At 47.0% G+C, this 23946-nt stretch overlaps 1 protein-coding gene across 2 annotated transcripts in view; it reads left to right on the top strand.

Moving 5' to 3' along the window:
- IL17D (interleukin 17D) overlaps nucleotides 1–23946 on the top strand; it is a 31790-nt gene that overhangs the window by 6171 nt on the left and 1673 nt on the right. The window contains exon 1 of one of the 2 annotated variants that reach the window (XM_081549059.1): nucleotides 14480–15090. The exons of the other annotated variant lie outside the window; for it this stretch is intronic. Within the exon in view, the coding sequence (XP_081405185.1) occupies nucleotides 14971–15090 (120 nt within the window). The 5' untranslated portion in view covers nucleotides 14480–14970. Of the gene's footprint in view, nucleotides 1–14479; nucleotides 15091–23946 lie in introns of those variants that run through there. 2 annotated transcript variants of the gene reach the window in all.

The raw sequence follows: 23946 nt of genomic DNA, 5'->3' as shown, positions 1-23946 counted from the left end.
TGTTCTCTTCTCTCTGCATCTTCTCTAGCATTTATTGTTGGTTGACTTTTTTATTGGTGGCTGTTCTTATGAGTGTGAGGTGGTACCTCATTGTAGTTTTGATTTGCATTTCTCTAATAAGTAGTGATGTTGAGCATTTTTTAATGTGCTTTTTGCCCATCTGTATGTCTTCTTTTGAGAAATGTCCATTTAGATCTTCTGCTCTTTTTTTGATTGAGTTGTTTTTTTTCTTTTTTGATATTCAGCTGCCTGAACTGTTTGTGTATTTTGGGGGTAGAATCCCTTGTTGGTCGCATCATTTGCAAATATTTTCTCCCATTCAATGGGCTGTCTTTTCATTTTGTTTATGGTTTCCTTTGCTGTGCAAAAACTTTTAAGTTTAATTTGGTCCCATTTGTTTGTTTTTGTTTTTATGTTCACTACTCTAGGAGGTGGATTCAAAAACATCTTGCTGCAGTTTATGTCAAAGAGTATTCTGCCTATGTTTTTCTCTTAAGAATTTTATAGTATCCAGCCTTACATTTAGGTCTTTAATCCATTTTGAGCTTATTTTTGTATATGAGGTTAGAGAATGTTCTGATTTCATTCTTTTATATGCAGCTGTCCAGTTTTCCCAGCACTTACTGAAGACACTATCATTTTATGGTTGTTTATTCTTGCCCCCTTTGTTGTAGATTAATTGATCATAGGTATGTGGGTTTATTTCTGGACTTTCTATCCTGTCTGAGCTAATATGTCTTTTTTTGTGTGCCAGCACCATACTGTTTTGACCACTGTAGCTTTGTAGTATAGTCTGAAGTCAGGGAGTATGATTCTTCTAGCTCCGTTTTTCTCAGTATATGTGGAGGTATGTTCCCTCTATACCCACAACTGGAGAGTTTGTTTGTTTTAATCATAAATGGATTTTGAATTTTATCCAAAGCTTTTTCCTGCATCCATTGAAATGATCATATGGTTTTTATTCTTCAGTTGGTCAATGTGGTGTATCACACTGATTGATTTACTGATACTGAAAAAATCCTTGTGTCTCTGGGATAAATCCTACTTGATCATGGTGTATGGTCCTTTTAGTGTATTATTGGAATCAGTGTTGTAATATTTTGTTGAGAATTTTTGGATGTGTTCATCAAGTGATGTTGACCTGTAATTTTCTTTTTTGTATGATATCCTTGTCTAGTTTTGGTATCAAGGTGATTGTGGCCTTGTAGAATGAGTTCAGATGCATTCTTCCCTTTTTTTTTTTTTTAAAATAGTCTTCAGAATGATCAACTCTTCTCTAAATGTTTGCTGAAACACTGATGAAGCCATCTGGTTCTGCACTTTTGTTTGTTGGGTGCTTTTTAAAATTATTGATTCAATTTGATTACTAGTAATTGGTCTGTTCATATTTTCTATTTCTTCCTTGTTAAGTCTTGGGAGATTGTACATTTCTAGGAATTTGTCCATTTCTCTAGTTTTGCTATTTTATTGATATACAGTTGTTTGTAATAGTCTTTTATGATCCTTTGTATTTCTGTGGTATCAATTGTAACTTTTCCTTTTTCATTTTTGGTTTTAACCAAAATCTCTTTTGAGAACTCTGGATAAAGACTTATCAACTTTATCTTTTCAAAGAACTAACTCTTAGTTGTATTGATCTTTTTATTTTCTTATTAATTTTTGTCTCAATTTTCATTTATTTCTGCTCTGATTTTATCTTTCCTTCTACTAACTTTGGGTTTTGTTCTTATTTTTTCTAGTTCATTTAGTTGCAAGTTTAGGTTGTTTGAGATTTTTCTTGTTTCTTGAGTGTGTATCACTATAAACTTCCCTCTTAGGACTGTTTTTTTTTTTTTTTTAATTTTTAAAAAATATTTATTGAAATAGTCTTCACACTTTTTGTTCAAATGCCCTTAGGTATTTTATTTGTTTAGTTATTTAATATTTATTTATGTATTTTTGGCTGTGCTGGCTTTTTGTTGCTACATGAGGGCTTTCTCCAGCTGCCAGCTCCAGCAAGCAGGGGCTGCTCTCTGGTTGTGGTGTGAGGGCTTCTGATTGCAGTGGCTTCTGTTGTTGTGGATCACAGGCACATGGGCTTCAAGAGTGGCAGCTCTTGGGCTTCAGAGCCTGGGCTCATTAATTGTGGCACACCAGCTCAGTTGCCCCAAGGCATGTGGGATCTTCTTGGACCAGGGATTGAACCAGTGTCCCTTGCATTGCAAGGCAGATTCTTAACCACTTGGACTACCAGGGAAGCTCCTTTTTTTCATTTTTAATTGAAGTGTAGTTTGATTACAATGTTGTGTTGGCTTCCAGTGTATAGCAAAGTGATTCAGATATACATGTACATACACTATGTGTGTGTGTGTATATATATATTTTCATATTCTTTTCCATTATGTTTTATTATGGATATTGAACATAGTTTCTGTGCTCTAGTGTAGGGCTGTGTATTTTATGCCTTTTATATACTGTAGTGTGTATCTACTAATCCCAAACTCCTAAACTATCCTCCCCTCTTCTCTTTTGGTAACCACAGGTTTATTGTCTGTGTCTGGGAGTCTGTTTCTGTTTTGTAAATAAATTCATTTGTGTGACATTTTGGATTCCACATTTTAGTGGTATTATATGGTATTTGTTTTTCTGTCTGACTTTACTTAGTATGATTGCCTCTTGGTCCATTCATGTTGCTGCAAATGACATTATTTCTTTGTTTTTCATGGCTGAGTAGTATTCCATTGTATATATGTAGCACATCTTCTTTATCCATTCTTCTGTTGATGGACATCTATGTTGCTTCCATGTTTTGCTATTGCAAATAGTGCGCCAGTGAACATTGGGGTGCATGTATCTTTTAGAATTGGAGTTTTCGTCTTTTCCAGATACATGCCCAGGAGTGGGATTGCTGGGTCATATGTTAGCTCTATTTTTAGTGTTCTAAGGAACCTCCATACTGTTCTCCACAGTGACTGCACCAGTTTACATTCCCACCAACAGTGTAGGATGGTTGCATCCTTTCCACATCCTCTCCAGCATTTGTTATTCATAGGCTTTTTAATGATGTCCATTTTGACTGGTCTGAGTGGTTTTGATTTCATTTCTCTAGTAATCAGCAGTGTTGAGCATATCTTATGTACCTTTTGGCCATCTGTATATCTTCTTTGGGAAAATGCCTTTTTTAGGTGTTCTGCCCACTTTTTTAATTGGGTATTTTGGTTTTCTGTTATTGAGTTGTATGAGCTGTTCGTATGTTTTGGAAATTAAACTCTTATTGGTTGCATTACTTGCAAATATTTTCTCCCAGTCCTTTTGTAGATAGTCTTTTCATTTAAAAGCTTTTTAAAATGAAAAAGGATTTTAAAAGTAAAACCTTGTAAGTTTGATTAGGTCCCATTTATTTATTTTTGCTTTTATTTCTGTTGCCTTGGTGGACCAACCCAAGAACACATTGGCAAGATTTATGTCAGATAATGTTTTGCCTGTGTTCTCTTCTTAGAGTTTTATCGTGTCCTGTCTATTTTTTTAGAACTGTTTTTGCTGCATCCCATCAATTTTGAATCATTGGCCTTTTGTTTTCATTTGTATCTGGGTATTTTTAAATTTCTTCTTCTTTGTTGTTTTTTGGCCGCACTGCAGTGGCGTGTGGGATGTTAGTTCCCAGACCAGGGATTGAACTCATGTCCCCTGCATTGGCAGGTGGATTCTTAACCACTGGATCACCGGGGAAGTCTCACCTTGAACTCTTTATTAAGTAGACTGCCTGCTTCCATTTCATCTAGTGCTTCTGGGTTCTTGTTCCTCGCTTTGGAACGTGTTCCTCTGTTGCCTCATTTTGCCTAGTTGCTGCTGCTGCTGCTAAGTCGCTTCAGTCGTGTCCGACTCTGTGCGACCCCATAGACGGCAGCCCACCAGGCTCCGCCGTCCCCGGGATTCTCCAGGCAAGAACACTGGAGTGGGTTGCCATTGCCTTCTCCAGTGCATGTTAGCTGTTTTTATTTCCATGTATCTGGTAGGTTGGTCGTGTGTCCTGACCTTGGAGAAGTGGCCTCTTGTAGCACACAGGTCCCCTCTGGTCACCAGAGCCGTATGTTGTAGTGAACCCTATATGGGCTGCCTGTGTCTTTCTGTTGTGGTGGGCTGACCACCGTGGGTAGTCTGGGAGGCGTTGCGGGGCCCTGGTACAGTTGGCTCTGGTACTAGGCCTTGTCTTTGTGGAGGCTGCTGGCCACTGTGGGACTGGGTCACAAGGAGGATGGCTGCAAGGCCTGGGGGTCCCAGGAACAGTGCTGGCCCATGGTGGGGTTGGCGGGGAGCAATTCCAGGATGGGCTGCTCTGGGGCCAGTGTTTCTGGATCTTGTGTCAGCTGCTGGGGGAAGGAGCTGGGTTCTTAACACGGCTGCTGCAGGTTGCAGGGTGTGCCATTGCCAGTGCCGGCCTGCTGATGAGTGATGCTGGATCCTGGGGGACTTGCTGAGGGGTCCAAGATGTGTAGAGCTCATGGTGGCCTGAGGGTTGGGGGGGTACTGGAGCCTGGGGTGGGACCTGGGGCAAGTGCTGGCTTAGTGATGGGTAGAGCCAGGTCCCAGATCAATGGTGCCAGGCCTTAGGGACCTGGGCCCGTGTCAGCCTGCTGGTGGGGAGGTGAGGCAGCTGGCTGAGGGGCCCAGGCATGTCAGGGCTGGCATTGGGTGGGCTGTGTCCTGCCGTGGCAGACCTCGGGGCTTCCTTGGTCCTGGGGCTGGTGGGGGCCCAGGGTTCGGGGGACTGGGTCCTGGGCTCCCTGGCTGCCGGGCCCTGGGGCCCTAGAGCTGGTGTCAGCCCACTGGTGGCTGGCACTGGTCCTGAGGGCACGGCCAGGTCCACGGGTTCTGGGCTTGGTTGCCGGGTCACTGGTGAGTCTAGGGGGGCTGTAGACCGAGGGGTCTTAGGGTAGCCTGTCTGCTGGCAGGTGGGGCTGCGTTTCTGCTCAGTTAGCTGTTTAGCTTGAGGAGTCCCGGTACTGGGGCCTCAGGCGGTGGCCAGGGCAGGGCCGGGTGACACCCTGGAGAGGACCCATAGTGGCATGTGCCAGCACCATTGTCCACGTGATGGAAGGAACTCCAAGAAATGGCCATGCCCATGACTGTGGCCCCCAGGAGCTTCAGTCTCCAGTGTCCTGGGAGACTCACCGGGATCAGCAAGGGAGCTGACCCGGGCTTCTCTCAGATTACTGCTCCTGCCCCGGGCCCTCAGGGATGCCCTGATGTAAGCCCTACTGGCCTTTAAAGCCAAACATTCTAGGGGCTCGTCTTCCTGGCGCAGGATCCCCAGGCTGGGGAGTCCGGAATGGGGCTCAGACCTCTTGTTCCTTGAGTGGGGGAACCTCTGCAATGTAGTTGTCCTCCTGTTTGTGAGTTGCTCACCCGCTGCCCCCCAGGGGCAGCTGTGCTGTGCTGTGCTTGTCTGTGCTGTGACTCAGCCCTTCCAGCTCTTGTCACTGTGGTTCTTTCTTTACATCTTTAGTTGTAGATGTAAAGTTCTTTCTTTACATCTTTAGTTGTAGATGTAAAGTTCCTTCTTTACATCTTCCCTGGTAGGTTCTGGTCTGTGTTATCAATAGTTGCTCTGTAAGTATTTGTCATTTTGGTGTGCCTGTGAGAGGACATGAGCTTGGGTCTTCATGCTCCACTGTCATGGCCGAGCTCCTGAAAAAAGCTGGAGGGGGGCAGTGGTGGGCAAAGCATCTGAATCTTTATCATATTAGCATGTGGTTGGTTTACAGTGTTGTGTTAGTCTGTGTACAGCAGAGTGATTCACTTATATATGTATATACATTTATCAATTCTTTCTCAGGTTCTTTTCCTATTTAGGCTATTACCAAAACTGAGTAGGGTTCCCTGTATCGTACAGTAGGTCCTAGGTCCTTGTTACCTATTTTATATGTACTAGCATGTACAAGTCAATCTCAATTTCCCAATTTGTCCCCCTACCCTTTCCCTCTGGTAACCATAAGTTTGTTTTCTACATCCATTACTCTACTTCTGTTTTGTAAATAATTTCATTTCTTCCCTTTTTTTGTTTAAGATTCCACATACAAGTGATATCATATTTGTCTTTCTCTGTCTGACTTCACTCAATATGACATCTCTAGGTCCATCCATTTTGCTGTAAATGGCATTATTTATTCTTTTTTTATGACTGAGCAATATTCCATTGTATATATGGACCACATCACCTTTATCCATTCCTCTGTTGATGGACATCTAGGTTGCTCCATGTCCTGGCTGTTGTAAATAGTGCCGCTGTGAACACTGGGGTGCATGTATCTTTTTGAATTATGTTTTTCTCCAGATATGTGCCCAGGAGTGGGATTGCTGAGTCATATGGTAGGTCTGTTTTTAGTTTCTTAAGGAATCTCCATACTGTTCACCACAGTGGCTGCACCAGTTTACATTCCCACAAACAGTGTAGGAGGGTTCCCTCTTCTTCACACCCTCTCCAGCATTTATTATTTGTAGGTTTTTTTGATGATGACCATTCTGACCAGTATGAGATCTCATTGTAGTTTTAATTTGCATTTTGTTAATAATTAGTTATTATTAGATAATAATTCCTGATGCTCCTGATGCTGGGAAAGATTGAAGGTGGGAGGAAAGGGGGACGACAGAGGATAAGGTGGTTGGATAGCGTCACCAAATTTGATGGACATGAGTTTGAGCAAGCTCCGGGAGTTGGTGATGGACAGGGAAGCCTGGCATGCTACAGTCCATGGGGTCACAAAGAGTTGGACGTGACTGAGCAACTGAACTAAATTGAATAGTTGGTGATGTTGAACATTTTTTAATGTGCTTTTTAAGCTGTCTCTATGTCTCCTTTGGAGAAATGTCTGTGTAGATCTGCTTATTTTTTGATTGGATTGTTCATTTTTTTGATATTGAGCTATCTGTTGTTCAGTCACCAAGTTATGTGTCCGATTCTTTGCAACCCCATAAACTACAGCACGCCAGGCTTCCCTGTGCCTCACCATCTCCTGGAGTTTGCCGAAGTTCATGTCCATTGAATCAGTGATGCCATCCAACCATCTCATCTTCTATCACCCTCCTCTCCTTTTGCCTTCAATCTTTCCCAGCATCAGGGTCTTTTCCAATGAGTCGACTTTTTGCATCAGGTTGCCAAAGTATTGGAGCTTCAGCTTCAGCATCAGCCCTTCCAAAGAGTATTCAGGGTTGATTTCCTTTAAGATTGACTTGTTTGATCTCCTTGATTCCAAGGAATGCCCAAGAATCTTTTCCAGCACCACAGTTCAAAATAATCATTTCTTTGGTGCTCTAGCTGTCTTTATTGTCTAGCTCTCACATCCATACATGACCACTGGAAAAACCATAGCTTTGACTATATGGACCTTTGTTGGAAAAGTGATGTTTTTGCTTTTTAACACAGTGTCTAGGTTTCTCATAGCTTTCCTGCCCAGAAGCAATCGTCTTCTAACTTCTAACTGCCGTCTGAAGTGATCTTAGATCTGCAGTGATTTTAGAGCCCAAGCAGAGGAAATCTGTCACTGCTTCCACCTTTTCCCCTTCTATTTGCCATGAAGTGATGGGACTGAATGCCATGATCTTAGTTTTTTTAATTTTTAATTTTACAGAGTTTTAAGCCAGCTTTTTCACTCTTCTCCTTCACCCGCATCAAGAGGCTCTTTTTAGTTCCTCATCGCTTTCTGCAGTTAGAGTGGTATCATCTATATATCTGAGGTTGTTGATATTTCTCCTAGCAGTCTTGTTTCTAGCTTGTAACTCATCCAGCCCAGCATTTCACATGATGTGCTCTGTGTATAAGTTAAATAGGGTGACAATAAACAGCCTGTTGTACTCCTTTCTCAATCCTGAACCAGTCAGTTGTTCCATACAGGGTTCTAACTGTTGCTTCCTGACCCACATACAGGTTTCTCAAGACACAGGTAAGATGGTCTGGTATTCCCATCTCTTTAAGAGTTTTCCAGTTTGTTTTGATCCACACAGTCAAAGGCTTTAGCATAGTCAATGAAACAGAGGTAGATGTTTTTCTGGAATTCCCTTGCTCATAATCCAGCAAATGTTGGCAGTTTGATCTCTGGTTCCTCTGCCTTTTCTAAACACAGCTTGAACATCTGGAAGTTCTCAGTTCACTAATGCTGAAGCCCAGCTTGGAGGATTTTGAGCATTACCATACTAGCATGGGAGATGAGTGCAGTTGTCCAGTGGTTTGAACATTCTTTAGTACTGCCCTTCTTGGGAATTGGGATGAGGATTGACCTTTTGCAGTCCTGTGGCCACTGCCAGGTTTTCCAAATTTGCTGGCATGTTGAGTGCAGCACTTTAATGGCATCATCTTTTAGGATTTTAACTACCTTTTCTGGAATGCCATCACCTCCACTAGCTTTATTGGGAGCAGTGCTTCTTAAGGCCCACTTGACTTCACACTCCAGAATGTCCGGTTCCGAGTGAGACACTACACCATTGTGGTTATTTGGGTCATTAAGATCTTTTTTTTATACAGTTCTTCTGTGTATTCTTTCCACTTCTTGATCACTTCTGCTTCTATTAGGTCTTTACCGTTTCTGTCCCTTACTGTGCCTATCTTTGGATGTAATGTCCCTTTGATATTTCCTGTTTTCTTGAAGAAATCTGTAGTCTTACCCTTTCTGTTGTTTTCTTCTATTTCTTTGCATTGAAGAAGGCCTTCTTGTCTCTCCTTGCTATATTCTCTGGAACTCTGCATTTAGTTGGGTGTACCTTTCCCTTTCTCCCTTGCTTTTCGCTTCTCTTCATTTCTCTATTTGTAAGGCCTCCTCAGAGAACCACTTTGCCTTCTTGCATTTATTTTTCTTTGGGATGGTTTCGTTCGCTGCCTCCTGTACAGTATTATGGACCTCTGCCCATAGTTCTTCAGGCATTCTGTTTACTAAATCTAATCCCTTGAATCTATTCCCTATCTCCACTGCATATTCATAGGGGATTTGATTGAAGTTGTACCTGACTGGCCTAGTGGTTTTCCCTAGTGGTTTTGCTATGAGAAGCTGATAATAAGAGTCACAGTTAACTCCAGGTCTTGTTTTTGCTGACTGTAATCAGTCTGATTTTGGTGTTGACCATCTGGTGATGTCCATGTGTAAAGACATCTCTTGTGTTATAAAAAAGGTGTTTGTTTGCTTTGATCAGTGTGTTCTCTTGGCAGAATCCTGTTAGCCTTTGCCCTGCTTCATTTTATACTCCCAAGGCCAAACTTGCCTGTTACTCCAGGTATTTCTTGACTTGCTACTTTTGCATTGCAGTCCCCTGTGATGAATGGGATATCTTTTTTTGGTGTTAGTTCTAGAAGGTCTTGTAGATCTTCATAGAACTGTCCAACTTCAGCTGCTTCGCCATTAGTGGTTGGGGCATAGACTTGGATTACTGTGATGTTGAATGGTTTACCTTGGATACAAACTGAGATCATTAGTCATCTTTAAGGCTACACCCAAGTACTGAATTTCAGATTCTTTTGTTGATTATGAGGGCTACTCCATTTCTTTTATGGGATCCTTGCCCACATTAGTTGGAGAAGGCAATGGCAACCCACTCCAGTACTCTTGCCTGGAAAATCCCATGGATGGAGGAGCCTGGTAGGCTGCAGTCCATGGGGTCGCTAGGAGTTGGGCACAACTGAGCGACTTCCCTTTCACTTTTCACTTTCATGCATTGGAGAAGGGAATGGCAACCCACTCCAGTGTTCTTGCCTGGAGAATCCCAGGGACAGGGGAGCCTGGTGGGCTGTCGTCTATGGGGTCGCACAGAGTCGGACACGACTGAAGCGACTTAGCAGCAGCAGCCCACATTAGTAGATATAATCGTTATCTGAGTTAAATTCACCCATTCTTGTCCATATTAGTTCACTGATTCCTAAGATCTCAATGTTTACTCTTGCCATCTCCTGCTTGACCACGTCCAGTTTACCTTGATTCATAGACCTAGCATTCCAGGTTCCTATGCGATACTGTTCTTTACAGCATCAAATTTTACTGTCACCACCAGACACATCCACAACTGAGTGTCATTTCTGCTTTGGCCCAGCTGCTTCATTCTTTCTGAAGGTGTTAGTGGTTGTCCTCCGTCTTCCCCAGTAGCACATCGGACACCTTCTGACCTGGGGGGTCTCCTCTTTTGGTGTCATATCTTTTTGCCTTTTTATACAGTTCATGGTGTTTTCATGGCTAGTATACTGGAGTGGTTTGCCATTCCCTCCTCCAGTGGACCATGTTTTGTCAGAACTTTCCACTATGACCCATCCATCTTGGGTGGCTCTGCACAGCATGGCTCAAAGCTTCATTTAGTTACGCAAGCCCCTTCATCACAAGGCTGTGATCCATGAAGGGGAGCTACCTGAGCTGTTTGTATATTTTGGAGATTAATCCCTTGTTGGTAGCATTGTTTGCAAATATCTTCCCCTATTCTGTGGGTTGTTTATTGCTTCCTTTGCTGTACATAAGCTTTTAAGTTTAACTAGGTCCCTTTTGTTTATTTTTGTTATTATTTTCTTTAGGAGGTAGATTCAAAAAGATAACACTGTGATTTATGTCAAAGAGTGTTTTTCCTATGTTTTCCTCTACAAGTTTTATAGTATCTGGCTTTACATTTAGGTATTTAATAATCCATTTTGAGTGTATTTTTCTGTATGGAGTTAGAGAATGTTCTAATTTAATTCTTTTACATGCTTTCCCAGCAGTGCTTATTGAACAGACTGTCTTTTCACCATTGTGTATTCTTGCCTCCTTTGTTGTAGATGAGTTGATCATAGGTGTGTGGGTCTATTTCTGGGTTCTCTGCCCTGTTCCATTGAGCTATATGTCTGTTTTTGTGCCAATACCATACTGTTTTGATTATGGTAGCTTTGAAGTCAGGGAGTGTGATTATTACAGCTCTGTTTTTCTTTCTCAAAATTGAGATCTTTTGTGTTTCCATGTGAATTTAAAAAAATTTTTGCTCCAGTTCTATGAAAAATGCCATTGGTAATTTGATAGGGATTGCATTGAATCTCTGTATTGCCTTGGGTAGGTAGTACGGTTATCTAAAAAATACTCTTCCAATCCAAGAACATGTTTTATCTTTCCATATGTTTGTATCATCTTCTATTTCCTTCATCAGCATCTTATAGTTTTCAGAGTACAGGTTTTTTGCCTCCTTAGGTAGGTTTATTCCTAGGTATTTTATTCTTTTTTGATGAGATGGTAAATGGGATTGTTTCTTGAATTTCTCTTTCTGATCTTTCGTTTAGTTAGAGTATCAGTCAGTTCAGTTGCTCAGTTGTGTCTCTTAGTGACCCCATGGACTGCAGGACGCCAGGCTTCCCTGTCCATCACCAACTCCTGGAGCTTGCTCAAACTCATGTCCATTGAGTCAGTGATGCCATCCAACCATCTCATCCTCTGTAGTCCCCTTCCCCAGCATCAGGGTCTTTTCCAATGAGTCAGTTCTTCGCATCAGGTGGCCATAGTATTGGAGCTTCAGCATCAGTCCTTCCAATGAATATTCAGGACTGATTTCCTTTAGGATCGACTGGTTTGATCTCCATGCAGTCCAAGGGACTCTCAAGAGTCTTCTCCAATACCACAGTTCAAAAGCATCAATTCTTTGGCACTCAGCTTTCTTTATAGTCCAGCTGTATCACATCCATACGTGACCATTGGAAAAACCATAGCTCCGACTAGATGAAGCTTTGTTGGCAAAGTATGTCTGCTTGTTAATACGCTGTCTAGGTTTGTCATAGCTTTTCTTCCAAGGAGCAAGTGTCTTTTAATTTCATGGTTGCAGTCACCATCTGCAGTGATTTTGGAGCCCAGAAAAATAGTCTGTCACTGTTTCCATTGTTTCCCCATCTAGAGTATAGGAATGTATATTTTGTATCCTGAAACTTTTATAATTTTTTGTTTATTTAGTTACTGTTTTGTAAAATGTTGGCTGTGTTGGGTCTTCATTGCTGTCCAGGCCTTTTCTCTAGTTGTGACGATGGGGCTACTCTGTAGTTGCAGTGTGTAGGCTTCTCAATGCGGTGGCTTCTCTTGTTGCGGAATGAGGGCTCTGGGGCGCATGGGCTCAGTAGTTGTGGTTCCCAGGCTCTAGAGCACAGACTCAGGAGTAGTGGCCCCGAGGCATGTGGGATCTTCCCAACCCAGGATTGAACCTGCATCTCCTCCCTTGGCAGGCCAATTCATTACCATTGAGTCACCTGGGAAGCCCTGTATCCTGACACTTGACCAAATTCACTGAGTCTAGTAGTTTTCTGGTAGTGTCTTTAGTATTTTCTATGTATAGTATCTTGCTTCTGTGTATAGGCTGAGTGTCATTATTTTCAGTCATAGAGCATCTTTCCTGGTAGGTTCTGGTCTGTGTTATCAGTAGTTGCTCTGTAAATGTTTGTCATTTTGGTGTGCCTGTGAGAGGATGTGAGCTCGTAGTCTTCCTGCTCCACCATCGTGGCCAAGCTCCAAAAAAAGGGGTGGGGGTTAGGCAAAGCATCTGAATTTTACAGTGGAAAGCAGAAAGGGAAATTTACCAGTCATGAGGAAAGAGCAGATACTGGAGTAAACGGAGCTTCAGTGGGTCATGACAGCCTCCCATTTCCCAAGAGCCTTGGCTTGGAGGGAACTGTTTGCTCTCACAGGCTTCACGGAGGTCAGACCCCTGGGGCCCACAGCCTGGGTGTGTGGGGTGGGGGGGTGGGGGACCCAGCCAGGACACAGGTGCAGAGGGCGCTGTTTCCCCCCCGTGCTCCCACCGATGGGCTCTTAGAAAGGCAACATTCAGCCTCCAGAATATAAAAATATTTTCTCATTTACTTTGTGGCATCCTGTTTGTTTCTCTTAAGCTTAGAAACAAATATGACAAAAATAAAATCAGTGTGGTTGCTCAATAGATATTTTTAAGCTACACTGACATATTAAGGAACCTACTGTAAGAACACTGAGGTTTATTAGGGTTTAAAGATACACATTGCTGTATTGACTCCCCAAAGATAAATACACTCCAACATGCTGTGTAATTTTTACTTGTTTATTTTCCTCAATTTTGGGTAGTAGTCTAAAGATAACTTTCCTTTGGGGTTTACATTTTTAGGCTTTGCTACTTTTCTTTGTCGATTCTTCCTGGACCTTTAAGCGACCACATCTCCTTTTATTCTATAGTAAACAAGTGCATGGATCACAGCAGCAGCTTGGGAATAAATGGAGGGGAAAAGCAGCAGGACAGGGAGGAGGGGGGCAGACCAGGAGGGGAGGTCGAGGACCTGACGGGAGGGGTGAGGGCCACCACCTCGTGGGGCCGTGGGGATGAGCCTGCTTGGGGGACCTGCACAGGCGTCCCGGGGTTAGGGGGCGGCGGAAAAGTGGCATTTTCCCAAGAGAACTCAGTTGGCTCTGCTCTCTGCACCCCAAACTCTGTGCAGGTCTCTGGGGAGCAGGGGTGGAGCAGCAACAGCTTGTGGAGGGGGTCACCCCTGTCCCAGCCAGGCCAGCGGGGTGCCCACAGGGGTTACCCTCATTCCCACGAGCCCCTCGGTGGGTATTTGGTGATGTTGGTTTCAGGAGGTTGAAACAGGTGCTCTGCTCCCCCCACCCCCATCGCCAACCCCACATCAGCCACCCTCCTCGCAGTGCCCCCTCGTTGAATCCACTGCCCAGGGCTGTGCCCTGGATATCATTTTTTCTTCATTGTAAAAGAATTGTAAAATTGTGAAGAATATTTTTTTATTTTTGTATTTATTTGGCTGTGCGGGGTCTTAGTGGTGTGTGGAGTCTAGTTTGACCAGGGATCGAACCCAGGTTCCCAACCCAGGCTCCCTGCACTGGGAGCATGGAGTCTTAGCCACTGGATCACCAGAGAAGTCCCGGTAAAAGAGTATTAATTAGAGAAAGTACAGAGCTGAGGAGCCTGATGCTGGAGACAGCCCTCTCCCTTCTTAGTCTCCCTGCTTAGCTTTGTCTCTGTGACCTCCCTCCCCTAGTGCAGGGTCAGACCCGTGTTCAGGCACCCAGGTGCCCATGGGCAGGAACGGGGCTCCCAGGGGTGGCCACTAGGGGGCAGCACCGGCCCACCCGCCCTCAGCCCTTGCGTCTTTGAACCCAGGGAGCTATGTCTCTGTCTCCTTAGCAAGTTCACTGCAGCCTGGGGCTACTTAACTGTCCTAATGACTTAGAAAGGAAGCTTTCAGCCCTCACAGGGGTCTATGTGTTGTCTACACATCCTTGCTGGTGCTGAGTCATTTCTGTTACGAAGGGCAGGGGAGGGAGGGAGAAGAGGACCAGGTGGGTGGCCTCCAGCCACAGCATGTGACATGGGGGGTAGGGGGGACATCATCAGACTCCGAGGTAGAGAAAGGACAAGCTCATTGTTTAAAGCTGCTTGTTAAATGTTGGCGTGTCTCCCCCACATATTTTTACGGATAAATGACTAATAGGTCAAGGTCCTATATCGTTTTTCTTTTTCTCCAAGCTTCTCAGAATGTAGCAGGCTTGGCTGCAGCAACCACTGTTCGAGAGTAAAAATACGAGTGTCATCAGGAGCCTTGTCACGGGGTGAGAGTGTTGCGCCTTAAAGGTTGTCTTCTCTGACTGCTGGGTCTTGCTCTACTTAGTTTTCTTGGAAGGTGCGTGACTGTTCCGTGTCATGGTTGCCTCTCAGATCCCGACATCCGGATACGGTGTCTGTGCTCTTCAGGCCGACACGGGGCCAGGCAGGGAGAGGGGGGACAAGCTCTTGGCATCCATCTTCCAGAGCCGCCTGGTGAGGCTTGGAGGAGGGCAGTGCGTGCGCTGCCCCCAGCTGACGAGGTCAAGGAGATGGTAACCTTCCAGAAGCTCCACACACGAGGGGTTGGCCTGCCTGCTCACCCTGGGGACAGCGCGAGAACGTGGCTCCGACCCCAGATTCTGCTGCTTCCCTGGAGCCTCTGTGGCAAGAGCTCTGTTTTCCTTTGAAGAGATCTGCCGGCCGCCCGGAATGCGTGGTATCTGCCCTGAGGGAGGAGAGGGCCGGGGACTTCTGGCTCACCCAGCCCCTTCTCTGTCCCTGGGCAGCGCTTGGTCCTCCAGTGTCTCCGGGCTCTTCCCTGACCTCCAGGTGGGCACGTCTGCTGTGGCCTCAGTGGGTTCACCCTTTCCAGGACCCCCGGTGGTGGGGCTGAGCCCGTGGGGCCCTCGGTTCCCCCTGCAGGGGTGGGAATGGGGACCAGCCTGGTGAGCAGAGGACCCTGTGGGTCTGGCTCAGCTTCAGGATGGCAGCGCGGTGGCCTCGGCCTGGAGTGACTGACCCTGGCTGTCCTCACCGGCAGGGGGCCAGGTGCTCCCAAGGGGTGGCCTTGGGGCCTGAGCGGGTCAGGCTCGCTGCCCTCCCCACGGCCCTCCCCTGGGGTGCACCACCCAGGTTCCTGTCAGGCGGGGCCGTGTCGAAGGCCGGTCTGGCTTGGCCTAAGTGCTGGTGCTGTGGTCTTCTGTCCCCTCATCCCCTTCCCTCCCCCTAGCTGTGGGGCCTGTTCCACACGGAACCACAGACCCCATCTCGGTGCTTCATGGCCTCAGACCTGGGCCCGGTGCCCTCCACTGGGGTGGGCAGGATTGTCTAGGGGGCTTTCAGGCCTGGCCCTGGGCTGAGCTCCAAGCCCTGTGGAGGGCTCAGCCGCCTGGCCGTGTCTGGCAGTCTCAGGGCCACCCCATCCACGCTGGGTTACCAGTGGCCTCGAGCTCTAGTTAGACTCCTCAGCCGGGACGTCCCAGCCCCGGGTGTCCCCGGTGGGGGGGCATCCTGAGATGAAAGTGTATCAGAAAACGCTCCCCACCTCGGAGGCGCCTGGGGCTACAGCCCAGCTGGGGGGCTTCTGTCCTGGGCCCCCTGGTGGCCAGTGGGCTGAGCTCTTGGGTGTGGGGTGAAGGGTGAGAAGTGTGGGCTGTCATAGGCCCCACGTCACCACGCGATTCTGGAAACCAGTTTGGAAGCCTGGTTTCTGCCTCAGTTGCACCCGTGCAGGAGAAGTTCTAGCTCTTGGGAAAGGAACGTGCCCCCCTAAACTTCCCCAAGGGCCACTGCTGTTACCAGCTGTTACCTTGACGGCTAGTGGGAGGTCCCCCTGTCCTTCCCCACCATGGTCTAGACTATTCTGGGCCCTTTTGTGTCTGTGTGAATTTTAGGGTCAGCCTGCCAAGTTTTAAGAGAAATCGACAAGAACTGCACTGACTTGACAGATTACTTTGGGCAGAGTCTCTGATACCTTGGAACCTCGGGATTACAGGCTTTTTTTTTAAGCAGAAAACATTGATAAAAATGTCACTTTTTCAGTCCTGCCTTCAGGAAGCTGGGGGACCTCCACTTTGCTGAGAACCAGTGGGGGTGACGCGCCCCTGTTGCTGGTTGGTAACCAGGTCAGAATGAAATTGTAGGTTCAGGACCCTCATTCCAGACCGCCCCTTTAAGAAAGTCTATTGACCTTGGGATCTGGGGACCCCGGGCTGTTGAGGCCACTTCCTCCAGTGCTTGTGGGTGGATGGCCTTTCCCCACTTCTTCCTGGCTTTGGGGTCTGGGGTCTTGAGACTGACTGCCGTGGAAGAGACGATCCCACAGCCTCTGCTGTTTGTGGACTAGTTTGTGTTTTGCAAAGAGGGAGGCTGGGTTTGTGCACCAACTCGGCAACTCTGTCCTCGACCTGCTCACCGTCCTCGTGAGCTGCTTCAAATTGTTTCCTACCGTCCGGGGCCCGGCAGCTTTTCCTGGCCCTGCCGTCACCCACATTCCTCTGGGCTCGGTTTCCATCCCCTCCTCACGTCCTTTGTTCCTGGATTAAGCCGGCCAGCTGTCGCTGCCTCCGGCCAAGCTTCACATGTGGGTCCCAGCAGAGGAGACCTGGCCTGGTTCCCGTTCCCCTAGGCGGGCGCGCACGCAGGGCCGCTCCGTGGTGTGTCCTTGTTGGTGACAGGGACGACCCCTCTGGCGGCTCTTGATGTCAGTGTTTTTCACAAAGTGCTCCAGTCGAGGGTCTTTCCGGGATCTTAAGGCAGGAGGTTGGGGGAATCGGCTTGAATGTGCATCTGTCCTGTGTCCCGAGGCGTCTGGGTCCCTCCCCTCCCCCCGCTGTGGTCCCCACAGGCCCCCGGTGCTGGGTGCCATGACATGGATGCATGGCGCCCCCTCCCTTGGCAGCATCTCTGTGTTTTGAGAGAACCCAGATGCTGCACAATGGGCAGGGGTCTTGTCCCAGCGCCTTGGCCAGAGCGTCCCCAAGGCCGACTGGTAGGAGAGGGGTGGATATTTTTAGTCGGATGAGGCTTCTGACCCGTCGCTGCATCCAGGCAACCGTCAGGTCCACTAGCCGGTGACACGGGGACTGTCATCCACGTTGAAAGAGAAACCCCAGCTGCAAAAGGGATCTTTGTGCCCAAGGTCAGACTCAGGTCACAAATGCGGAAGCTGTGTAGGGCCTCTCTGCCAGGCTGGTTCTGTCCCTCCCGTGGCGGTGTCCACACCGCCGTCCACACCGCCTGAGCGTCCCCATGTCGCCCTGAGCCTGTCTGCCACTCACAGCCCTTCGTGGCTTCCAGGGCTGGAACTCCAGACTCTGCTCTGGGCTTCAGGGCTCCTGCCACCTCACAGATTTCTTACAGGTCCCTGCCCCAGTGCACACAGGTGTGCACCCACACACGCATGCACCCACACACGCACAGCCCATTCCCCCAGGTGTGCTGCTCCCTGCCCAGCAATTCTCTGTCCCTGGGTCTCCCTCGGGGCATGCACGGGTGTGTCCTGACCCCTGGCTGACAGGGTCAGGTTCAGAGGCACATGGTCACTGTGTGTGTGTCTGTGTGTGTGTGTGTGCATGCGTGCACATGTGTATACACTCGCAAGTTTGGTAGTTTCTCGAAAAGTTAAGGACTCTGTTAACAAAACCACAGTACCATTAATACACCTCAAAGTGAATACTTCCTTAATGTCTTCAAATAGTCCAGTTCAGATTTTCTTGATTGTCTCATATTTTTAAAACTTAAAAATGTTTTCTCTCTTATTATTTAATCCTATGCTTTGAAATAATTTCAAAGTAACAGAAAAACCTGTGAAACTAGCACAAGGAAATCCCTGTGCCCTCTGGCCAGATGTCAGCATCACTGCTCAGCACGATGAGGACGTGTGTGGAGGCAGTGCCGTGTTCTGACCTGTGACCGGCAGAGGGTCCTACCGGTGCCTCTTTACTGCCTCAGGTCCAGCCTTGGGGCAGCTCAGGGCCCTCAGTCTGTGATGGTCCCTCCATTCTTTGTCTATCATGGCACTTTGTGACACTTTGAAACAATGCTGGAGTGTTGTTTTGTTGAATGTCCCTTTCTAAGGGTTTGATGTTTTTTTAAGCAATCATATAATTTCTCATCCAAATGAAAACACTTGTTAATTGGGTCAGTTTCTCACTGCACCTGATCTGGAGGTGTAAACCAGGTCAGCAATGCTCTGGTACTTAGTCTCTCTGCTCAAGCTCTTAGTTTGTTGAGATATAATTGACAGGTTGTGTTAGTTACAGTTGTACAGTAATGATTCAATATCTGCATATATAACAAAATGATCACCATGATAAATCACTATCTCCTAGAGTTTGCTCAAACTCATGTCCATTGAGTTGTTGATGGTATCCAACCATCTCATCGGACACGACTGAGCGACTTCCCTTTCACTTTTCACTTTCATGCACTGGAGAAGGAAATGGCAACCCACTCCAGTGTTCTTGCCTGGAGAATCCCAGGGACGGGGGAGCCTGGTGGCCTGCCGTCTATGGGGTCGCACAGAGTCGGACACGACTGCAGCGACTTAGCAGCAGCAGCAGCAGCATCCTCTGTTGCCTCCTCCTCCTCCCTTCAGTCTTTCCCAGCATCAGGGTCTTTTCCGGTGAGTCAGCTCTTCCCATCAGGTGGCCGGCCAAAGGATTGGAGCTTCAGCATCAGTCCTTCCAATGAATATTTAGGGTTGATTTTCTTTAGGATGGCTTCCCTAGTAGTTCAGCTGGTAAAGAATCCACCTGCAATGCAGGAGACCCCAGTTCAATTCCTGCGTCGGGAAGATCTGCTGGAGAAGGGATAGGCTACCCACTCCAGTATTCTTGGGCTTCCCTTGTGGCTCAGCAGGTAAAGAATCCACCTGCAATGCAGGAGACCTGGTTTCGATCCCTGGGTTGGCAAGATCCCCTGGAGAAGGGAAAGGCTACCCACACCAGTATTTTTTATTTATTTATTTATTTAAATTGGAGGCTAATTACAATATTGTAGTGGTTTTATGCCATACATTGACATGAATCAGCCATGGGTGTACATGTGTCCCCCATCCTGAACCCTGCTCTCCATCCCATCCCTCAGTGTTGTCCCAGCGCACCAGTCCTGAGCGCCCTGTCTCATGCATCGAACCTGTACTGGCGATCTATTTCACATATGGTAATATACGTTTCAATGCTGTTCTCGCAAATCATCCCACCCTCGCCTTCTCCCACAGAGTTCAAAAGTCTGTTCTTTACATCTGTGTCTCTTTTGCTCTCTCGCATATAGGGTCATCTTTACCATCTTTCTAAATTCCATATGTATGTGTTAATATACTGTATTGGTGTTTTTCTTTCTGACTTCACTCTGTATAATAGGCTCCAGTTTCATCCACCTCATTAGAACTGATGCATTCTTTTTAATAGCTGAGTAATATTCCATTGTGTATATGTACCACGCCTTTCTTATCTATTTGTCTGTCAATGGACATCTAGATTGCTTCCCTGTCCTAGCTATCGCAAACAGTGCTGCAGTGAACATTGGGGTACACGTGTCTCTTTCAATTCCGGTTTCCTCAGTGTGTATGCCCAGCAGTGGGATTGCTGGATTGTATGGCAGTTCTATTTCCAGTTTTCTAAGGAATTTCCACACTGTTCTCCATAGTGGCTGTACTAGTTTGCACTCCCACCAACAGTGTAAGAGGATTCCCTTTTCTCCGCACCCTCTCCAGCATTTATTGTTTGTAGACTTTTTGATAGCAGCCATTCTGACTGGCATGAGATGGTACCTCATTGTGGTTTTGATTTGCATTTCTCTGATAATGAGTGATGTTGAGCATCTTTTAATGTGTTTGTTAGCCATCTGTATGTCGTCTTTGGAGAAATGTCTGTTTAGTTCTTTGGCCCATTTTTTGATTGGGTCGTTTATTTTTCTGGTATTGAGCTGCAGGAGCTGCTTGTATATTTTGGGGATTAATTCTTTGTCAGTTGCTTCGTTTGCTATTATTTTGTCCCATTCTGAAGGCTGTCTTTTCACCTTGCTTATAGTTTCCTTTGTTGTGCAAAAGCTTTTAAGTTTAATTAGGTCCCATTTGTTTATTTTTGCTTTTATTTCCATTACTCTGGGAGGTGGGTCATAGAGGATCCTGCTGTGATTTATGTCAGAGAGTGTTTTGCCTGTGTTTTCCTCTAGGCCACTCCAGTATTCTGGCCTGGAGAATTCCACTGGACTCAACTGAGCGACTTTCACTTTCCTTTAGGATTAACTGGTTTGATCTCCTGGCTGTCCAAGAGACTCCTAAGAGTTTACTCTCTTAGCAACTCTCAAGTATGCACACAGCATTGTTAACTAGTCCTCATGCTGTACTGTACATCCCCACAATTTATAACCAGAAATTTGTACCGTGGACTCCCTGTACCATTTTGCCCACCCTCTACTCCCTGCCCTGGCAAACACTGGTCAGTTCTCTGTATCTATGATTGTGTTGTTTTTTGTTCAGATATCACATATCAGTGAGATCACACAGTGTTTATCTTCCTCTCTCTGATTTACTTCACTTAGCCTAATGCCTTCAAGTTCTATCCATGTTGTTGCAAATGGCAAGATTTCATTCTTTATCATGGCTGAACGATATTCCACTGTATATATACCATGTCTTATCTGTCCATTCATCCATTGGTGGTCACTTAGGTTGTTTCCATATCTTGGCTGTTGTAAATAATGCTGCAGTGATCATATGTCTTTAAAGGTAGTGTTTGTTTGCATTGTATAAATACCCAGCAGTGGAATTGCTCTATTATATAGTAGTTCTATTGTTACTTTTTTGAGGAATCTCCGTATTATTTTCCACAGTGTCTGCACCAATTTACACTCCCACCAAGAATACACGAAGGTTCCCTTTTCTCTGTGTCCTCAGCAATACTTATTTCTTGTCTTTCTGATGACTCCTATTCTTTCAGATCTACGTAGGTGACATCTCATTGTGGTTTTAATTTGCATTTCTCTAATAATTAGTGATGGTGAACATCTGTCCAAGTGCCTGTTGGACATCTATATGCCTTTGGAAAAATGTGTGTTTAGGTCTTGTGCCCATTTTAAAATCACATTTTTATTTTTTGGTATTGAGTTACACGAGTTCTTTGTGTATTTTGTGTATTATCCCCTTATATATGGTTTGCAAATATTTTCTCCTGTTCAGTGGGCTGCCTTTTCATTTTGCTGATGGTTTCTCGAGGCTTTTTTAATATTTAGTTCCCCTGCCTCTTTTCCCTCTTGGAATGAAACCTGTTCAGTTTGTCTCTATATACACTTCCATGAATGGTCTTATTTAACCTACTATTCATGTGCTAATAATGTAAAAATCTCCCTCTGCAGCCAAGATCTCTCCTGGGCTCCAGACTGTCTTCCACTCTGTACCCTGAGGGGTCTAAACTCCATGAGATTGGGTCACTTCTTCCTTTAACATCCTGCTGCCTTTGGGGTCAGACCCTCCACAGAGGGCTCCAGCCTAACCAGTTCTCCTGGGTGGCACCTCCTAACTGACGTGGTCCCGAGTCTAGGCTCTGAACTCTGCCCAGAGGCCCTTCCTCCCCTCCATCTGGACCAATCCACCAGGGCTCCGCTTTGCCAGGAAGCTGCCTGTGCTGCCATGGCTGGGTTAACTGTTTCTTTGTACATTTACCCCGGAGAGGGTAAGTCCTTGGTCAACAGATGACTGTATTATTTCATCTGTATTCCTACTGCCTGAAACATCCCTGGCACTCAGGTGTTTGTTGAATGTGAGTGGAGAGATTATAATAAATTCCTTGTCCTTCTAATGCTAAGTTAAGGTGTGAATGACAGGAAGCTGAGGGGTCCAGAGTCAGACCCACCCTCTCATCATCTGCTCTGCGGGAACTGGGTGGGCTTACTGGAGCAAGAGGGGAGGACAGATGCAGCCCTTACCTTACCCTCCCAGGGGAAGGTGAGGAAAAGGTGCAGTTCTGTCTAAGAGGCCCCAGGTGTTAAAGGAATATGGGGAAAGTGAAGGTTAACTATGACTAAGGCAATCTGAAAACTCTTAAGATACTAACTTGACCTTAAGAAATGAGATTGGTTTGGGGGAGAGTTTACCTTGAGCAAAAGCTCAGCTGCAGCCCTCACCAGGCATTCCACTGCAGGGCCGGGGAGTCGGCCCAAGCTTGGGAGGTACACGGCAGGAGCAGGTTGTGGAGGCCTTTGAAGGTGAAGCTGAGGAGCTGGGGTTCTTCCTAACATGACCCCCACCCCTGCCTGAAGGGGTTCTGGGAGGGCTGCGCCCTCACTGAAGGATGAGAATGAGGCAGTTCAGGGGGTGGAGAGCTGGAAAGGTAAACCTCTTGCAAAGGGAGGACTGACAGTAAGTGATGAAAAGCTCATAACATGTTGTCAGCCCTGTGTGTGCACGCTGGACAGGCTCGGTGTGGATCTGAGGTCTTGGGGCAGACAGGGGTGTTCGCCAGCTGGCCCTGCCGCCCTCCTCCTGTTCAACTCGACAGATTTCTGCCCCCACCCCCCACAGCAATGAGAAGGGAATTGGGGGGGGTCCACGCCTGAGTTGGCTCTCCCTCTTCATTGTGACGCCTATCTTGGTCACCTGAACTTTCCTGACCTTATCCCCACAACCACGTGGTGGTCAAGGACTTGGACACGTCCCTCTGGGGACTGGGGTGCTCGGGGGCAGGTGTGTGGTCCCTGAGTTTAAGCACCCCCCTCCTTCCCTGGGGCCACAGATCACCCCACAAAGACCGTCCTAGATCTTTCCTGCTGTGTAAGTGGCTTGTACTCAGCGTCATCTGGTGGACTTATTGCTGCCAAGATGCCATTTCTGGGTCTTCCTGCTCAGTCGTCTGCTCCATCAGTGTCTAAAGATGCTGGACCCAAAAGAGGAAGCGAGCCATGGACCTTCCTTCAAGTCATGGGCCATGGCTGCCCCCAGGCCGTGGGCAGTTAGCCTGGCTGGCATGGTCTCCTGCCTCCAACGCTGACAGCCGGTCAGGTTCTGCCTCCCCACCCTGTCACCCATCACGTGCCTTCCTGCATGTGTGCTTCCAGCTGGTTGTGTGAAGGTCCTTCTTAGCTGGACACTTCTTAATTCAGCTGCTGCCCGGCAGTCCCAGGCAGTGCAGGCCAGGGGAGACCAGTCCACAGAGGTCCCCTTGGGCTGATCTCCTTTGGTTCATTTCTGTTCTGTGCTCCCATGGGGCTGGCATTCGGGGGCCTTCCCCGGCGTGACCAGCATACAATGTGTCCCCCATGAGATCAGAGGTCACAGCTGTGACTCTTGAGACCTCAGGGTCACAAGGGCTCGGCTCTAGAAGAGGGCAGATGAACAGCAATGAAAGTCTGGGGTCGTGGCAACCTTGTGACTTGGGCGACGTTAGGGAGGAGTCCTGGTCCCCAGCAGTGACCTCCTGGTTTCAGGGAGGTGGGGTCAGAGTCCGCCCGCAGCTGCAGGCCCATCCTGGGCGCTGACGCTTGGATTTTGGCGTCTGACTAGAAAGTAGGGCAACTTGGAGGAACATGGAGTGGTCAGTTTTAGGGTCTCCTTCACTTTCCAGGTTCCGGCCTGCCCACCCCCCTCCCCGTGTCACTCAGCCCCTTTGCGCAGCCAGGGGGGGTGCGTGGATCTTGATGGACAGAGGGATCCGGGTCTGGGCCTCCTGAACGGGTCTGGCGGCT

This window comes from Giraffa tippelskirchi, chromosome 12, assembly GCF_054371585.1.
Source record: "Giraffa tippelskirchi isolate mGirTip1 chromosome 12, T2T-mGirTip1v1.2.pri, whole genome shotgun sequence".
NCBI lineage: Eukaryota > Metazoa > Chordata > Mammalia > Artiodactyla > Giraffidae > Giraffa > Giraffa tippelskirchi.
The sequence above is the reverse complement of the archived record's forward strand: the minus strand, read 5'-3'. Positions and strand labels throughout refer to the sequence as shown.